The sequence below is a fragment of the Lissotriton vulgaris genome, chromosome 2_1 (assembly GCF_964263255.1).
Source record: "Lissotriton vulgaris chromosome 2_1, aLisVul1.2, whole genome shotgun sequence".
Lineage (NCBI taxonomy): Eukaryota > Metazoa > Chordata > Amphibia > Caudata > Salamandridae > Lissotriton > Lissotriton vulgaris.
The window spans coordinates 214,704,627-214,724,529 of NC_141687.1; the positions used below are offsets into that span (position 1 = coordinate 214,704,627).

The 19,903-nt window shown below is 42.2% G+C and overlaps 1 protein-coding gene across 4 annotated transcripts in view; it reads left to right on the top strand.

Moving 5' to 3' along the window:
- The window catches only part of LOC147729863 (N-acyl-aromatic-L-amino acid amidohydrolase (carboxylate-forming)-like), a 156,658-nt gene extending 139,182 nt beyond the window's left edge, over positions 1–17,476 (top strand). For all 4 annotated transcript variants that reach the window (XM_086954779.1, XM_086954776.1, XM_086954777.1 and 1 more), the window contains exon 7: positions 13,917–17,476. In XM_086954779.1, the coding sequence (XP_086810905.1) occupies positions 13,917–14,114 (198 nt within the window). In that variant the 3' untranslated portion in view covers positions 14,115–17,476. The remainder of the gene's footprint in view (positions 1–13,916) is intronic.
- The last annotated feature ends 2,427 nt before the right edge of the window (positions 17,477–19,903 follow it).

A 19,903-nucleotide genomic window follows, 5' to 3' on the forward strand; every position in this document is an offset into this window, starting at 1 on the left:
CTTACTTCTTTTGCCCTGAGCCAGGCCGCTACCGGACGGAGTACCTTTGTGAAGCACCAAGGTGCTGAGGATAGTCCAAACAGGAGACTGGAGAATTCCCAGACTTTGCTTAGCCATGTGAAGCAAAAGTATTTTTGATGTGGAGGCCAGATGGGGATAGTAAGGTAGGCGTCTTTGAGGTCTAGTCTTGTTAACCAGTCCCCTTTCCATTGGATGTCTCTTAATATGTATATTCCCTCCTTTTTGAAATGACGATAGACTACCCATTCATTTAAGTCTTTGAGATTTTTGACTTGTCTCATTTCTTTGTTCTTTTTCACCACTAGGAATATGTTGCTGATAAAGCCAACCTCTCAATCGGTTGCCTCTCTGATGGCACCTTTGGCCAATGGGTCTTGTACTTCTTTTGTTACTAATTTTGAGTGTTCTTGAGAAAAACTGATTTCTCTTGGGATTTTGTCTTGAAAGGGGATGTCTGTGAATTGTATTCGGTATCCCCTGACTGTTTGTAGCACCCAGGGATCCTGAGTCACAGGGTTCCAATTTCCACATAATTGGGCTAGTCTCCCTCCCACCCTTATAGGGGAATCTGAAAGGTCTTTCTCATATGACTTACCTTATGAAACGTTTCTTTGTCTCCTGTCGCCTCTGGAGTTTTTGAAGCGGCCTCTCTGTCTTTGGGGGTAGGTGTTTGGATGTAAGAAATAGGATAGTTGGAAGGACCTATTGCCTCCTGGCATGTAGGGTCTTTGGGAAGATATACCTCGGCCGGGGAACCGACCCCTTGTTGCCCGTCCCTTGCAAAAACCCTATCATTGAACACCTTTCTTATTTCTTTTTGGGACTTCTGGGTGGAGCTGAAGATCCCCACATATGTGGCCGTCACCTTTATGAATTAATGGCAAAAAAGTTGGCCCTGGGAAGAAGGTCCTCCTTCTTTGGTGGTTAGTTCATTTATTTAGGATCTAGTTTTAAAACGATGATCTTCTGTCTCTTATTTGAAAGAGCCGTATTTGCATTGCCAAGGAGGCAAACAGCTCTCTGAGTCCATTCTCGTAATTCTTTTGGGTCAACCCGAGTATCGTTCAGGTAAGCCGTCTCGGCAGGGATTTGGAATTCGTATAGCCCGACGCCCGGACATGTTGTTTGGGGTCAAGGGCAACAAGTTTTTATGTTTATTTTGTCCTTGGGGCAAGTAGGCCCAACCCCCTGCAGCACAAGCTCTTTGGATGCCTGTTTGCAGTACCACATTATGGATCAGGGAAGGAGACTATCTGCAGTTAAGGTAATATTTTGCCCATATGTTACTGCTGTTCAAACTTGTATTTATGGTTCATTAATTGAAAGCCTTTATTATTAGGGTGACCGCTCTAATTAAATGTTGTAAGCGCTGACTACACTGCTGACAGTGGTGCCAGTACAAAAATGTTTGCACATGTTTTCAAAGTTTAGCAAAATGAAGCTATGTATAATGCTCCCGGAATGCTCTCTGATTTGATGCAAATATTTGCAAAAGCCTGAAATCAAGATTGATGATTCTTTGCTTTTAAAATAAAATGTTCATAAAAAACATGAAAGCAGGAAAAAAAACATTTAGCTAAACTACTGTAAAGTTTCAGGTACCCTTTCTTTGCATCATCATTTAGTAACATATGTTGATGCATGCTAGTGTTTCCCAAAAATATTCATAACGGAAAATCCGTGTAACCAGTTTCAATATGATTATGGGAAACAAAAACAAACAAGCATTGGCAAAGCCAGTGGGTCTGAAATTAGTGGTCAGCTTTTTAGTTATGTCAATGTGTGACTTGTTTATGCGTGGTTTTTGTAAAACCTTATTGGGGTGCGAGCTGCTAGGCCCTCACCATTATAACAAACATTGGCAAAAAGAAAAATTGTTTTTTGGTCTCAAAAAGCACACACTGCCACAGTAGTTACTGACAATAAACAAAAATACTTTGTGTGCCGATATGCTCCTTGTGAAAGAACAGAATGCTGTCAACTCACAGTGAAGCCAGCCGAACAGAACTTTAAGAAACACAAAAGGTCACGGTCCACGCCAGACCAAATTCGGGGCCCAATTATTAAATAAAGTCTTAAAAATGCACCCAAGGTACATATCCTTGCATTAAGGATAGTTATGCGGCTTTCGTGAATTCCCAAGAATTTTCAGAAGTAGGACAATAAATAGTACTCCTAGAAAATATTTGTGAATTGCATTTTTCTATGGGCAAATATGCATGTGTAGATTTGCTCATGTGAAAATCTGAGTGTTTGCAAGTTCACTTTCCCTCCAGCCACTTTTTTCCTAACCCTAGAAGAAGGTTTACGTCTACCATTGTCAGGAGTAAATTTCCAACATTTCTCTGTATGGGAATATATTAGAAAGGAGTTTTTGATACCCTTAAAACATGCAAGTTAGTAGGTTTGCACCGTCTCAAAAGGGCACTCTGACCCTGGAACTATTACTTCAGCCCCAGTATGTAGATCTGCGGAAATGTGGATTTCGTTACAGGACAAGTAGATTTATGAAGCAACCTGCCCCATGGACAAGTAGATATTTTATTAAATTCCACACCCCTGCGTCTCGGCCATCTCGAAGATTTTGGTGACTGGACCAGTAATGTCAAGGAGTCTGTCCTATCAGGACTTCAAGCCTCTATCCAGGCCTCTTCTAGGGTATTTGCCTCCCTTGTTAATGAATGATACGACCTTTGTGTCGAGTTCGGGTGTTTTGATTATCTTATCAGGAAGTGATGGCAGAGGGCATTCGGACCGTAAACGAGATCTTACGTCCGTAGGTATCTCTCTGCTCAACCAGAAGGTGATGTATTTAGCCACATGTAGGAAAGGGGTCCATTCGAGTGACGGGGGTGTTTTATCATGAGAGGATTGAACATATTGTCCCCAAATGGGTCAAGGATCCCCATCTCAGACCCAGAGGCCAATGATGCCTCATCAGATGTCCTTTTTTTAGTCATGGGCGTGTTTTCATCATCAGTTTTGAACTCTGAAGAGCAGAACAAAACTAGTTCTTGCTCATAAGTCTGGTCTTCATCAGACTCGCTGTGTATAGAGACAACAGGGCCGTCATGCCCATCCACTGTGTCGAACACACTGAGTCCATCACTGGCGGCATCCGGTAGACCCTTAATGACTCCTTTACTTTTCTTGGATTTTTTCTGAAGGTGGTCACCCGATGACCTTCTTTTTGGGGGTTTATCAGACCAGGAGGAGCATCCGGGTTGGTCAATTGGTTAGTTATTTGAAAGGCTTTGGTGTCATCCAACGACCCCATTAATTTTCCTAAAGCCCTATTGACTAATTCCTCCAATTTGCCCTCAACCAAATAATCTAACTGTTGGTCAGGCATTTTTTTTTTAAATGATTAAATATAGCTAGAAATAAGAATAAAATAGTTATAAAAATATAGATGAGGATTTGAATGTCTATTTAATGGGTTATATTAAAATTAGGCCAACAGCGATGTTCCGTGTTAAAGAACTGTCGCTCGGGATTGAAATGAACGGTGTTATGAGGTGAGGATGGTGTGACAAAGGGTCTTTCCTCTAATGTTTCAAAGTGAGGCTTTATTTCCTCGTTTGGCAAATGTGGTGAAAGATGCCGGTGGGGGGCGCGTTATAAGAAGCCACGTGTTGTGAGAAGCCGCCGCCCGGTATTGGAAAGGGACAAGGATTAAGAGGTCGCAGGGAGTGTAAGTGATGATTGTTTTCTTTTAATGGCGTTACATGAAAATCGTCTCGCATACGCGTCGGCAGCTGGGAGCCGGTCGCGAGAACCTTAATGAGTGAGAAAGCACGTGCATGGCCACGCGGGGGATCAAGCTCATACCAGCTCGACATTTGAAACCTGCTGTAGGAGAGGGTCGCGAGAGTACTAAGGAGTCAGGAAGCAGCACGTGCTGGGCTACGCTCATACGAGCGAGGCTCCAGCGTGATATTTGAAAGCTAGGGGATCAGCGGTGACGGATTTTAGGGAAAAGAGTATAAAATGAAGGATTTGAATCCTTTGAGGAAGCGTTAGAAAAGACACGAGGTGTAAAGCTGTTAAGAGGTAGAATTAATTAAATCAGCACATTAAAGGCGTACATTGGTAAAGACAAACTGCAAATGAAATATTAAAGCTTAAAGTCTTATATGAATACACGTCGTTTACAGTAAAAGTACTCATAAAAGTTAGTCACATGTAGACAAATATAGCTTACAGTAAAGCACTTAAAAGGGTAATAATATAAGGAAGAGAGTAGAGATTACTTATCTGATGAGCAGCAGCAATAAAAGAAGGAAGATGGCTGCCTGTAGCTGAGCTTTATAGGTGTTTAGAATGTCCTCAAAGTTCTAAATTCTTATTCATTGTTGCTGCTGTGAGCTGGCAATAAAAGGAGATTGCATAATCCTAGCCTCTGTGTCATGCCATAAAATCCCATTATCAGTAAAGTGAGGTGAATGAGACGGGTACGACATCCCTTTTCAACGATGAAGTGATAACATTGTACTTTGTCTACGATAATTAGTCCAACAAATATATTTTACTGACTTGTCCATTGCTTTCTGGGTTAGAAGTTTCAAGCTCAGGTGCCCTACATACACAATTATTAACCCCTTCCATGCTGATGACGAACCCCAGCCGTCATGCACTACGGTGCTCGTGTGCTGATGACGGCTGGGGTTCGTCATGGCCTGCCCGTGTCCATTTGTTTACCGCACAGCGGCGGAAACGGGCCAGCAGGGAAGGGGTTAAATACATGGATTATGATTTGTTCAGGATTCTAGTGAGTGTAGTTTTTCCCAGATCTTTTCCACAGGGCATCGGGCTTAATGTTGGGGCATCCCACAGGTCGTGCTTGAGGCCCAGCCGTGATGCACCTCCTCCTATGACTAGGAATGGGCCACTCCATGAATCTGATGCACCTTGCTTCCATGTACAGATTGTGAAGCAATGTTTACTAAAGACTTTCCACTTGAAAAAATGCCCTAAAATAGCATCTCAATAACTAGTGTATAGCCCGCCCCTCTAGGGTCTGCACATGCTCCCAGTTCATTGCAATGACTAAATTCAATCCTAATAAACCCCTGTTTTTTTGTAATGTCTGTATGCTTACATTGAATTGGGAAATCCACCAGCAGGCCTTAACAAACTTATTTGCTTGACCTGTACCCTTTCTTTGGTGTTTGCATCAGTGTGTGGCCTTCCTTCTTCTAAGTATACTCACCTATCAGCTTTTAGTGCCTCTTCCTTGTGCTCAAAACGCCTGACGGTTTGTCTCAAATTCTTTGAGCTCGCCACAAGTCCTCATGTGTGATGTTCTCCCAAGGAAGACACTTGGAATCACCAGCCTTGATTTGAGCAATTTTTTACATGTCAGGCACACATGCACCTAGTTTTTAGGTTGCGCCTGTAATCTATTTTATTTAATATGAATCTTAAAAGTGGCCTTACATTCTGCCCTTGCTTTTCATTGGTTACTGTGCTTGCCACTCACTTTTCCTCCATTTCTATTGGCTGTAGCATACTATTTCCTGTTGTTCCTCTGTGTGTTTCTCTTATCAGTGTCCCATGACCCCAGTACTCATGGTCATCTGCTTGATGGAACTTCTTTCTAAAGAGCAAACCGTCAGCACCCCTGCTCACTTCACTTTGCGTCTAACTCGGAATAACTTGAGCTCCGTCATTTGTTCAGTACAGAACTACTCTAGACAACATACATTCCGTCTCTGTTACTCCCTCTTAATTAAAGCGCACCTTTGTAGAGTCTGAACTTGAAGGTTATGCCTCAGAACAAGATTCAAACTGGTTGCACGGTTGAGCATATGCCACCTTTGTATCTTCACTGGGAACTATGTTTTACCCGAACTAAAATGGAGCTCTGCCACGCGTCTTGCACTTTCCTGGTTGCCTTACTAACTCTAAACAAAATACATAGCTCTAAGGTGGCGCGTAACACCAATCTGCATGCCACCTTACAATCGCAGTCATAATCTGTAGCACCGATTCAAGTGAGCGACCGGTTTTAAATGTAAGAGTCCTGCACAATTTTACCCTTTTGTAAACTGCAACAATGTTTATTTATTTTTGAGATTCATAAAGCGCTCGAATACCTGAGGGTGTCTTGGCGCTACGTACACTATGTTTGGCATTGGCAAATGGACTGAGTTCAAAACAGTAAATCTGCAGTTGTTATAAATTTTGTGTTTAGGAGCTTTTTAATACGGAGTTTACAACTTACTAAAATAAACCATCATAAAATCAAGTTGATTTGTTACCCTCGCACTTCCTGCATGCTCTCCTATTCAGCCACCCACAGTGAAGGAAATCATCTGTGCACCCCCTTTGATGCTTGAGCACTGTTGCCTCTGTGAATTGTTTTGCTTCTCACACACACAGGGAGACAAGGTCAGGCATGTAGAATCAACGAGGCCACGAGCGATAATGGGGAATTATGAATGTCCGGCACAAACCATTATTGCTTGAACGGATTTGAAAGGGGGTTGTTCAAACAGAGCACACTGGGGTTTACACGATCTGCGGCAGCAGCAAACCCCTGGCTCAACAGGCCCTGAGTGTACTTCAACACAGCTCTCCAGTGTCAGCCCAAACTGTCTGGGCAAAGTGTGCCAAAATTGCAGTTAATTATCTATTTTGGGCATGTAAAGAGTGGAGTGGATACCTGCATGACGCTGTAGGGAGCCGGAGTCACTACAGGAGCCTCACTGGAGTGCAGCGGCTGCTCAGCAAGCTGCCGCCATGTTTCCCCGCCCCTCACCACAAGATGCTTGTTACTTGTCTTTTAAAAATGCAGGGCTAGGGTGCCGAGTATTACATTTTATGTCAAGGTGCTATAATGCATCTATACATCTGGGGTCCAACCATGAATGAATGAATGAAGGGCATCTTGTATTGCGCAAACTGATGCCCACAGGCTAAATTTGCGCAATACAAGATGCCCTTCATTCATTCATTCATTCATTCATGGTTGGACCCCAGATGTATCGATGCATTATAGCACCTTGTCATAAAATGTAATATTCGGCACCCTAGCCCTGCATTTTTAAAAGACCAGTAACCAGCATCTTGTGGTGAGGGGCGGGGAAACATGGCGGCAGCTTGTTGAGCAGCCGCTGCACTCCAGTGAGGCTCCTGTAGTGACTCCGGCCCCCTACAGCGTCTAGCAGCGGAGATGTCTTGAATTTGCCGGGCCTTTCGTTCGACCTTAGGTTTGGCGGGAAAGTTCTCTTTTCCGTCACTTTTTGGTGAAATTTGTCAAATATCTCTTTTTCTCCCATTCCTTTGCGCGAGTCCGTGGCTATCGCTACTCCGAGTGTGCCTTTTAGCGTCTGGAGATTTTCTTCTGCGGAAAACTGACAGTAGGCGTCCACCAAATGTGTTGGGGTTTGGAGACTCCTACTCCCACCCCCCCCCCGTTACCTTACTTGCTGTGGTGGAGTACGGCAGCGCTGGAGCTCCTGAGGGCCCGTAAAGTCTGTGGCCTCCTTCTCCGGGGGACTCAAGGCAGCGTCAGAACTGGTGCCTCTGGCATGTCCAAGGCAGCTTCGTGTGGGAAAAAAGAGAAGTGTGCTGCCAGACGAATTAAGGGCAGAGACACGGGAGAGAAAGGGCCACCGCTGCAACACAAACATCAAAGAAGAGCGGAATTACAAGAGGATCTCTCTGCATTTTTTCAGGTTAGAGCAAACACCCCACCCAGTGTTTCTAGGAGTGTTTCTAAGAGAGGCAGAAAGCGTGGAGTGAAAATCCAGTGCAGCACAGATTCTATAGACTCTCCCCCTCCTGTGATAGAAGAGTTCGCTAAAAGTCAGGTCTCCCCTATAGATACCAATAGAGAGAATATCTCCACTTTTTTATGTGGCGAGGTTAAGGCAAAGTGGGCGAAGACGCGCAAGTCTAAACAGTCTACTCTAGTCCTTAGTACTAAAATAAGCCTTCTTTAAGGTCTTACTTTAAAGTTTTGCTGCAATTGTTAGACCTGACAAGAGAAGGCACACAAGAGGGGGCGAAGGAGGAGTGGAACTCCTGCAAAGTGATCTTAGCGCAAGCTCTCTTTAGCCGGAGTCTCAGATATGGAAGGGCAGACGGGAGGTTTGTCAGGGGCTGATACTTCTCAACCTGATAGGAGAGATTCAGATACCATTACTGAGGTAATGGACCAGGTAATACTAATGGGCCATGCGATGGACCCCCAAGTTCTAAGCAACCAACTGGGGGAAAAATAGTGTCTCAGCAGGAGCCTCAGGAGGAAATTATCCCAGAGACAAAAAACCCCCAAGGGGGGGTCCTTCCTGGAGTCTATGATTGCGGCCTTATCTCTGGATATCAAAAGAGGGTTTGAAGTCTCCACAGCTAATCAAACTGAAGTTAGGGGCTTTTGTGAGTCCCTGGAAAGCAAGATAGATGTGCTAAACTCAAGAACAGTAGCATTGGAAGACTTGGTGGCTAGTCTGTCTGCCCATCAGATAAAGCTGAATTGGATATTATCAACCTCAAAAAAGAAGACGCTGCTCTCTCTGACAGAATGGAAGTATTGGAGAATAACGCCCGTCGTAACAATGTACGAGTTCTTAATGTGCCAGAGGGGAGCGAGGGGTCTGATATTAAAAACTATGTGATTACTCTCTTAAAAGATGCACTAAATCTTGATCAATCCATAGAAGACCTGGGAACTGACATCCAAAGGATACATAGGGATCCTTTTAGAAGGAATCCACAGAGGTCTAAACCTAGAAAGATCCTTGTCAACTTCCATACGTATTCTTTAAAAGAACACATTTTGGATCAAGCGTTAAAGCAAAAGACTCTGTGCGCTAAAGGTTTCACCTTTCAGATAAGATCAAACCTATCCAGGGCGACCCTGGACAGGCAGTGGGAGTTGGGCAGGAGATTGGAGGCCTTTAGGTAGCTTAGGGCAGTCGCACAGCTTAAATTCCCAGCTGCCTTAAAATAATGTACAACAATAAAATGTACAATGTTAGATCTGTGTTGGCTGCTGATGAGTTATTGTCAGCTTTGTCGGACCTGGGTAGAGAGGAAGGCCCGTCAGGTTAGACCTAGGTTTACCATAGACTATTATAGGCCCTGGTTTAACTGTTGGCTTAAGTGATGGTAACCCTACTATATTTTTTGGCTCTCAGGTCACGCTATATTTCTTATATATAAATAAATTTTGGGGGTTTCAGACTAGCATTGTAATTGGCCAATGAAATTGGCACTAGAAATAAAAAAATAAAAAAAGGGGAACTAAAAGGATAAAGAAAAAAGAAAGCAAAAAAAAGGTAAGAGGATAAAGAAAAGAAAACTAAATTATAAAAAGTTTTCTTTTTTTTTTTTTTTAGACATCTCTATTTTCTTCTTTTTACTTCTTCTTTTAGCTTAATGGGAGTAGGGGTCACCGGGAGTCTGTGGGGTGCAACTCTCTGGACTTTGTCCGGATCGTTGGGGTAAGGGTTTCCCAAGGGGTGGGGGGGGCGGGAAGGGTTGGTCATAGGGCACAGCAGTGGGTGCTGCAAGGTAAAAAATAAAAAAATCCTCGTTCTCGCCTAAACAATTTTTTCTTCAAATATACCTTTCTTACAATCAAAGTTAGATCGGACACGCCGATGGGGGGGTTAAGCCAATGTGTACAAGGCAATAGAGGCTATTCTGGATATGAGTAGTTTGCAGGTACTCTCCTGGAACATCAATGGCCTGCACACTAGACCCTGAAAGGATACGGTTCTACAGTATCTCTGAGATTCTAGTGCACTGGTCATTGTGCTTCAGGAGACACATTTATTGCAATCAGAGATGCTTTTATTGGCTCAAAATAATAAATGGATAGACTTTCAAGTCTCGACAACTCAGTCTATAATTATCAGAGGGGTTGCGATAATTTTTAAGAGATCAATTAAGGCTCGTCTTATTTCAAAACTAGTGGACCAATGTGGCAGATGGGCCATAGTGACGGTCAACATTTCCGGCGCGCAGATCACTATTGTGGGATAATATGGCCCAAATTAGGACAACCCTTATGCTATTAATTCCATCTTTTCGCACCTACTATTGTTACCGGAACCAGTTATTTTGGCGGGTTACTTTAATATAGTCTTAGACCCCTATCTTGTCATCTAATAGTCGTGCTCTAGTCCCTTCTAAAATCAGGACTTTTTTGTTGGAGGCTATGAAGTAATTCACCTATTTTGATATCTGGAGGTTAAGGTCAGGGCAAAAGTTAGGATTTTCATTTCGCAATTACAAATATAGGCATCAGTCAAGGATTGATTTTATCTTGGTCACTCAGGCACTGAAAGGTATTGTTAAAAACATCTTGTATCTTCCTTCTCATTTATCGGATCATTCAGCAGTTTGGCTGGAGTTGGAGAGAATAATCACTGTTTCACCTAGATCATGGTCTTTTGATAGTTCTTTATTGTTGGAAGATGAGGAGGTTTTATCTCTAACTATGGAGACAAAATGGTTTATGGAAGCAAATATAGGCTCGGCCTCAATGGCTAGTGTCTAGGACGCTTATAAAGCCTTCTTAAGGGGACAAATTACAAGTATAGCTGCCTATAGGAAAAAATGGTATGGAAGTGAAATCTCCACTATTGAGGCCGAGATTAAAAAATTGCAAGTTGAGATAGACCAACTCATAAATACTTCTGTTGACATTCGCAATGAAACACAAAACAAATTAACACGATTAAAAGGACCGTAAGAAACAGTCCTAAATACACGCCTACTACGTAGGTGAGAGGCAAGTAAAATTGCCCATTTTGAATACGGCGAAGGCGCAGGTAGGCTCCTCGCCTGGAAAGTGAAGACGGACCAAGCTCGGAACAATATTGGAACAATTAAACAAGGTAATCGAAGAGTCCAATGGTGAACCGGAGTAAGTTTGACTCAAAAGGGCCAAAATAGTAACTTCGTCAAGAGCGCTAAACTCATTCAAACTAGAGTAGCTTTCTGATGGATAGATAGCCTGCTATGCAGCTTCAGAGAGAGAGTTAAGATCTTCGCCAATATGGTTATTCTCCAGTGGGGAGTTAGAAGAGGAAGACTCCCCTGCTCAGGGTGTAAAGGCCGTTTCTTCAATATGTGCCTCTCTTGAGTGGCTGATTACAAAAGAATTACAGGTCAATTCAAATTTGCTCAAGAAAAAGTCTGCCAGAGAATTGCAAAAATCTTGATTAATTTCGGCATTATTAGGTTCAGACAGTTTGCTCAGCTTGCGTAATGTCTCAAAAAATCTCTTTAGGGACATTTGAAAGAGACCTTTATTTTGGCGGTAAAGTAGCTAGATTTGGTATTAGAAACTGCCACTTTATACACCTGAAGGGCCTTTTTATAAGACTTTTTATCAATGGGGTCATGCTGTAACCACCATTTTCTTTCCAGCTTGTTTATGGCTCCTAAGAGTGTCATCAATCGAATGCTCAGTACGAGAAATCCTCCTATTCTTAAAAGACTTGAAATGGGCAAACTGATTGAGACTGGAGGTGATCCAATTATGATAATCTGAAATAGCCTCCTCCAAATCTTGGGGAATCTCCAGTTTAGAATTGACTAACAGCTCATTAAAAACTTCAGGGTCGACTTAAGAAATAAGATGTTTGGGAGACAACAGTTGAGGCTTGCCTTTCCATATTAAGTGGAAACATAACCGCACAATGGTCTGACCATGCCAGTGGGAGGATGGATGAGACCGTAATAAAGGGATTGTCGGAAAGAATACTATCTAATGTGTGGGAGCATTTATAAGTTGTACAATCCCCCAACCCCCCCCCCGCCCACAAATTCTGAAAAAAAGACTGCATACCTTTCTATCGTGTTCTCCAGATGGAGATTAAAATCACCTAGAATGGTGAAGTCTGAACAATGAATGTTTATATCTAGCAATTGACTGTTGCTATCCAAAAAAGCTGTTCTGGGACCGACGGGTCTGTAAATAAAAACCCCATTGAAAGAGTAGTGATTGGTCAAAGATATTTTAAAAGCCAATGCTCCACACTTCGAAATCTCCTCCAATGGCCCAAAAGAGGCTTTGAAATATGCCCTACATATCATGGCTAATCCACTGCCTTTTTTCCCTATTCGGTCAAGCCTAGTGATGGTCAATCCTTTGGGATTGACCATAATGAGATCTGAAGCTGAAGCAGCATCAACCCATGTCTCAGTGACGAACGCCACAGCCAACGCATGGGCCTCCAGGAAGTCACAGAAAACTAAGGTATTTTTAATAAGGGATCTAGTATTTATGAGTGGCATTGAAAATCTTAGAGATAGGCATAGCTTTTGTTATAGGAAATCCGTACGTTTCTAAACGCTGTACCCTAATATTGGATAATGTCAGCTGGCAATGAGGGCAGGTTTGTAAAGACTTCTGTGGTGTGATTTCAAGCGTGCTTGTCGCCTGCATGTTTTTTTCCTTTGTCCTACTTTTTTTTACCTAATTTCCCTGCTTTATATTACCACCAGTCGCTGCACAATATATTGCCATTTTCATTAAACAAGTCATAACAGTTTTATGGAGTTTCAATAATTAAAATTTGCACCTGCTCACCAAGCTAAAACTTACAACAACAAAAAATATTATTAATCACATGGGCGCAAACTATTGCAACTACCAATGCTTTTTTCCCCTTATAAAAGACAGATGTAAAACGTCCTTATCTGGCCATAATCTCAGGCTTCTTGTTGCTCCTAACCTTAGTCACTTGCTGATCCCATAGTCTCCTGTCAGTGGATGAAAGAGGCTTCCTTTGATGCTGCAAGTGATATCCTGGTCTAGGTGTGACTGAGGCATGTGCTGTTGTGTGTAGTGTATTTTTCTGCGTGTATGAGAAGCTAGCATTGTGTATGCCACACTATATCTTCGCTGTGTAATTTGAGATAGTCAAAACTTTGCACTGTTGTACATAGTGTGCGCACAAGAAGGAGCAAGCACTTCTGCTACCTTTTCTTTTCTTATTCTTTTTATAGGCCTGATTCACAATGATGAACTTGAACTTTTGTGTAACTTTATATTTGCTTGCTATTCACAAAGGTATTTTACTAGTAGCATCTTTACGACTGTGGTGTCTCAGCACATAAAAAGATAGGACAGTCCTATCTTTTTATGTGCGGTGACTCTCCAGTTGTAAAGATACTACTAGAAAAATGCCTCTATAAATTGCAAACAATCATAAACTTACATAAAAGTGTACATTTACCTTTGTGAATCAGACCCTACGTGTTTGAAGTGGGTGTTTTCGCTGGTAATTCTGATATGTATGTTGTGGGTGCATGAGGGAAGCTTTGTTGCTGACATTACTGTTTTTGTTTTATGTGTGTATTTGTGGTTTTGTTGTGATGCTACCTGTGCTGTTCCTGTACTGTGGACGAGTGAAATTTGCAGATTTATTGCCTGTGCTTAAGTGTTCTCTGCTTATGGGGGGAAGCGTGCTCTATTGCTGCCTCTGCATACACCCTTTGTATGGGCTAGCCTGCAGTGCAGTATACCTATTCTGTTGGTATGAGGGGAGATTGCAGTACTGCTGCCTGCATTGTGGCTATGGTCTCCAAAGGTGGATTAAGTATACTGTAACTGTTCTGTTCCACTGTCGGTAGTTTGCTTGCTTGTTGTGCATTTTGTGTTGTATGTAATTTTTAAGAGAAGTGTACTTTACTGGGTACATAAGGGTTGTCTATAGTCGGTCTACATATTTTGCATCCGTTTGTGTGTCTGATGCAACATTTACTGCAGGCTCCTATTTTGTAGTTAACTATTGGTTAAATTAAAAGACTTTCTTCAAAAACCAAGAAAGTGTTGTTTCCTTGACATATGAGACTGTCATCGGCAAAATCCTTGGTACTAATTGTTTTTAAGCAAAGTCACATTCACAATGTCTTTTCTTCACTTTTAGGATAAGGATTTTCTTCCTGTGAAGCGAGGGGATCCTATTTTTCAGATGCTGAGTGGACAGGAGGTTTTGTACGATGGAAATGTGACTGTTTACCCTCTATTCATCAATGAAGCTGCTTACTATGAGAAGAAGGTTGCATTCATTTTGACGAAGAGAGTCCTTTTTTCTGTCCCTGCTGTCCGTGTGAATCAGGAATAGGTTTTCATGCAAGTCAGACCTACATATCAGCTCTGCCATCTGCTGGGTAACTTCTCTTCACTCCGAACAGTTAGAATATGTAGTACAAAGAGATGATGCCTATTAATAAGCGTAATGAAGGGCTTGCCTAAAATCTTACTCCATGAGTCGAAAATTGACAAATGCAGGTCTCTTAGTAAAATTTCTCTGTACTGAATGGATGGGATGTTACCAGAAAATAATATAGTCAGGGAATTCTGCCAAGGAGTTCTAGAGGAATATGTGACATAGGGCACATCTGATGATCCAGTGCAAATTTATTTTAGAGTTTTATGAATTTTAACTGACCGATGATCCCCATATCTTTTAGTCTTGTTAATAGGTCATTGGCATGTTTTAAAAAAAGAGGAAATATGATCATCTTGTGTAGGCCATCCAACTGCCCTGTTTCTCGATTGGGCTGATGGGACATTACGTTATCCTATGCCATCGTGTAAAATATCCTCTTCTGAAACTAGGGTATAGGAGAGATCTTCTCACTCTCTTCATATATGTCAGGAAGCCTCAATAAACACTGGTTATGAGATCAGATTTTATATTTTTGGACAAAATTACATCAAATAATTCAAGGATCTAAATATAAGAAGATTTTGGATGATTCTACAAATGAGGTTCAAAGAGCCTTTGAGAATTGAACTGAGTGTGACCTGATCTCCAAAACACAAGTGTCTAAAAGAGTGTTAACAAATGAGAAGATCAAAGGTGATCTGGACACTGATGAGAAAAGTCATTGAAAGCTGGAGCAGATGGAGGTCTGATCACCGCATTTACATGAATAACAGAGCCTTATTGAAAGTTGATGGATATCTGATCACTTTGCAGACGTTAATCAAAGTTCCTAATAAAGAGTTTGGAATGAGGAATTCCTTTTACTCCATAAAGGTGCATCACAAAACCTTATTGAGAACTAGTACCAAAGAAAATTTGATCACCAGCTATCTATGTATTAAAAACCCTTATAAGGCACTGGAATATAAGGATAGGTCATGTAATTTAGTGTATGTCCATCAAGAGGCCTCATCAAGCAATGGAATCAGGAGGATATCTTTTCACTCTTTCCTTGTACTAGCAAGAGCTGGCTGCAGGGTAGCTCTGATCACAGTGTTCAGTTCCAAGCAATGCTCTAATGCGAGAGCAGACTGATCCCTTGTACAAGTCTATCATATGCCCTAGGGGAGACCTAGGCACATAGTCAAAGGCTTTAGATAGCTCAACGAAGGTATGGAATTGAAAGACATATGATTATGCTTTTGTACAAATCTGTGAAAAGGCCCCAACTACTGGGATGAAGAAGAAATAGGAATACTCTTATGTCAAAGGTTTGGGATCTGATCACATATTTATAGGCTATCGATGGTTTAGGTGTAAACCTATAATTAACTGAGAACACCCCACCGAAAAGGAAATAGCCCTCACCAGTGTAAACATGTAAACACTGAACAAAACACCTGCACAACAACAAACTAAATTTAATCAAAAGAAAGGAAGAGGATAGTGAAAGAGTAATTTTTATTTCTTCCTGAACTGGTCATTACAATGTAACTTTGTTATACAAGGTATACTGGGCTAACATTATTCTGCTAGAGTTTTTTTGTTTAAGTATGTCACTAAAATATTGTTTCTTCTTCCTTTTTCAGTTTTGTAGTCTGTGGTCTGAAGATGCAGGATTTAGAAGCATGTTTTAGGTCTTAATTATTTGTAACTGTAGAGAATCAGGAAATATCAACATCATATTTGATATTTTGGCTACATTTGATTCTTTCACTGATAGGTATGATGGCTTGTTTCATGAGAATCTTTCCCAATATGTACCATCATATTTACCCACAGACAGGGAATGGGTGAAACCCTTGGATATATCAACCCCCTTTTCTAGCGAGTCAGTATTGATAGTAGGTGAATTCTCAAATACTGCAAGCTTTAAACATTCAATGCAAGGTGTAGTGGCCGGTATATATGAAACAAGTGGTGTCACCAAGCATCTGGGATAGTGGTTAAAATATGACACCAACCTTTTAGAAAACATGAAACGCAGTGCCTCTTGGAATGCTATTGCAAAATGTTCTCACCAATTTCAACAAAGATTGGAGTGATATTGTTTGTCTTTGCTATGATTCTGCTACATATATGAAAAAGTTAGGTGATGACCTGTTAATATCGATACCTGAGCTGAATTACTTCCCTTTAAAAAATCCTTGCCACTTGCTAGATGGTATGATGAAATCATATTTACAATCTTCAGAGTTAACGAAGAATGCTGGTGACTTTGTAGTCCATTCTGATGCACTGTTTCATTATGCGTGCAAACTAAAATGCAAATATTTCTCATTTTGTGCTTTTCGTGGCATCAAGGAAAGAGTCATCCCAACTGTGTGATTTAGCCCATGGTTCTCAGTCCTAGAGCCCATTAATGATATATTATCCATGTGGCGACCTTTACAGAATGTTTGCTTAGTGATTATGTCAAAGGCAAGAAATGTGAGGATGTTTGATCGCATATTTATAGTGATGTGAAAAAAAGTACATTCTACTGCATTCTTAGATTTTTACAGGAAAACTGTTGTAGTGGACATATTTAAAGAACTAGAGTCTGAAAACACCCTTGTCTACCAAGTGTTCAGTGTAATTGGTGTAGATGTGAAACACCTCCTTGGGAGTTGGCTGAGCAAAACTTATAGGGACTTTGGCACTGCAACATGTTCTATGTTAAAATTCTTGTCACTTGATATTGAAGAAATGTTGAGGAGCAATTCAGGAAATTTTATTTTACAATGCATGAGAAATGGCTTGCAATGATGCATAGAAATGTCCCTTCACCAATCATTGCATTTGAAGTCAATGAAGCCTCACTGTGGTACTCTGTACAAGTTCTAGATTTCTTCTGTAAAAGGGAATTTTCTCCAGACTTAAAAAAGTACTGCTTCATTTTTGACCGCTTCAATAACTCTGTGAGCATATGCGCCCACTTCAACACATATGTTGCAGAACCTATAATATATATATTGCAATCTTCAGGTGCACCAGTATTGGCATGGAAAGCTATGTACGGTGCCAGAGTTAGCAAATTGTGTACTGGCCGTTTTGTTGTTGCCCGTGTCATGTGTCAATGTTGATAGGGCCTTCTCCCAAAGAAAAAAGTTTACATGGGAAGGAAAGAGTGAGGCACATGACCAAAGACTCACTGAAGAAGTATTGAATGTAATGTAATAAATTTGATTTGTATAAATATATTTGGACCTCATGTATACTGTACAAACACTGTCTATATACCATGCACTACCAGTGCAGAAAGCAAGCAATAATAAAGTGAAATGTTCCATAAACACCTGAAAACCCCTGTTTCAGTTATTTCTAATGGTGAGAAAATGTGTAACTACTTATAACCACTGTTGTAAAGGTATTGAAATCACTAGAAAATACTGGAAAAACTGCAGAATTGACCAAAAATAGAAACTGAAAACAGGAAAGCCTACATATCTATAATAGCACTGAATCAGAATTGGTAAAGATCTGAGAACCTTGTACATGACTACAACATTGCCTGCTGGGATTTGGGGAGGCACAGATCCCACTTCTCATGTCCAGTCACATTGTGAGCTAGGGCAGAGGATGGATCGTTTCACTGTGTTCAAATCTAAAGAGCTGATTTATGTCCTGGACCATGGCATGATCTAATCAGCATGTACATCCCTGTATATATATATATATATCTATGGAAAATCCTCTAACTTCCACACCAGCGGCGCGGCGAAAGAAGGAGACAGACCTCACGGCTTTAGGCAAGATGTTGCTTTTATTTAGAACCTTCCTGGCGACGCGTTTCGAGTAGCTGGTACTCTTGATCACACACCATATATATATATATATATATATATATATATATATCAAACAATCCTCTACCCACAGGCACAGGAAGACGACGCCATGTTCTGCTTTTATCAAACAAGTTTTATTTTACAAGTCGGCTGCATGCATTTTACAACGCAAAGGCATGTGTGGTGAAGTTATAAACTTAGTAAAAGTACTAACCATATATATATATATATATATATATATATATATATATATATATATATATATATATATATATATGGTAAGTACTTTTACTAACTTTATAACTTCACCACACATGCCTTTGCGTTGTAAAATGCATGCGTGGTAAAGTTATATGTGCGGTAAAAGATTGCGGAGTGATGGTATTGCGCAGTAATTGCACCTGCGTTGTTACAAATGCGGAGTCATGGTATGCGGAAAAAAAGTTTGCGGGATAACGTCACATATTCGTGCACCACATCCTTTGATCTGCTTTGCATTGTCAGCCTTTGTGCTCGGCCCACAGTATCTACCATTTTTCCAGGCCAAGTGTCTGATAAATCACTAGATTAAATAAAATAATATATTTGAAGATTTCTTTGGTGATGGTACCTAGATAACCCGGATTTCAAAGGCATTCAGATTTCTTAATGTCTCTTACAAAACGCTCGTGTGAGGAGCCCTTTGCCTGCCAGAAGCATAATCGCGCTACAGGAGTAGCATTTAACTGTTTCCTGCCCTTGGACTGACCGGCATGAGGAGGTGTGAGCAGTGAGGCCGCAGAGGAGGTGAGAGGTGCGGCCCCGGGACTGCGAGGACAGCATACATCATCCACAGCTGTGTCCTCTTCCCGGCGGAGCCGCGCCCACTCCCAGTGCCCGCCCCCACCAAAGTGCCCTTTACTCCTCGCGGCCCCCGCTTCGCGGGGGCCGCTCGTGTGAGGAGCCCTTTGCCTGCCAGAAGCATAATCGCGCTACAGGAGTAGCATTTAACTGTTTCCTGCCCTTGGACTGACCGGCGTGAGGAGGTGTGAGCAGTGAGGCCGCAGAGGAGGTGAGAGGTGCGGCCCCGGGACTGCGAGGACAGCATACATCATCCACAGCTGTGTCCTCTTCCCGGCGGAGCCGTGCCCCCTCCCAGTGCCCGCCCCCACCAAAGTGCCCTTTACTCCTCGCGGACCCCGCTTCGCGGGAGCCGCTTGTGTGAGGAGCCCTTTGCCTGCCAGAAGCATAATCGCGCTACAGGAGTAGCATTTAACTGTTTCCTGCCCTTGGACTGACCGGCGTGAGGAGGTGTGAGCAGTGAGGCCGCAGAGGAGGTGAGAGGTGCGGCCCCGGGACTGCGAGGACAGCATACATCATCCACAGCTGTGTCCTCTTCCTGGCGGAGCCGCGCCCCCTCCCAGTGCCACGCCCCCTCTCCACCAAAGAGAATATTAGTAAGCCCAGTGACGCACAGTGCGGGACGCGCGCGGGTCGCAGCCTGGGGCTAAGCCCGGGCAAAGGGCGAGCCGCTGTGTGGCCGTTAGGTGGCTGGAGAGGCTGGGCTGGGCCCTGTCCCTTACATCCCCATTGTTTTGCCCTTCAGACTTGAACTCCCCACGTTTACAACAGTACTTATCCTATCCCCTTGCGTAGTTCTGTGCGGCTGACATCACTACTCTGTGCCAGTAATTGTTTCACTGCCATTGCTTGATTGGCCCGTCTATTCATCTTCCTTCTTCCCCTTCATCTGTAGGTCCAAATTTATTCCGTTCACCCTTCAGGTCCTGAACTGAAGTTCTTGCTTAAGCCCCATAGTTTTGCCCTGTCAACATGGATACTGCTTCACCTGGGATTGTGGGGGGAAATCCCAATAAGGACACTTTAGACAACTGCTTCAAGAAATCTACTTCTGAAATTGAAAGGGAAGAAGCCCTAGTGGAGAAAAGGATGGAG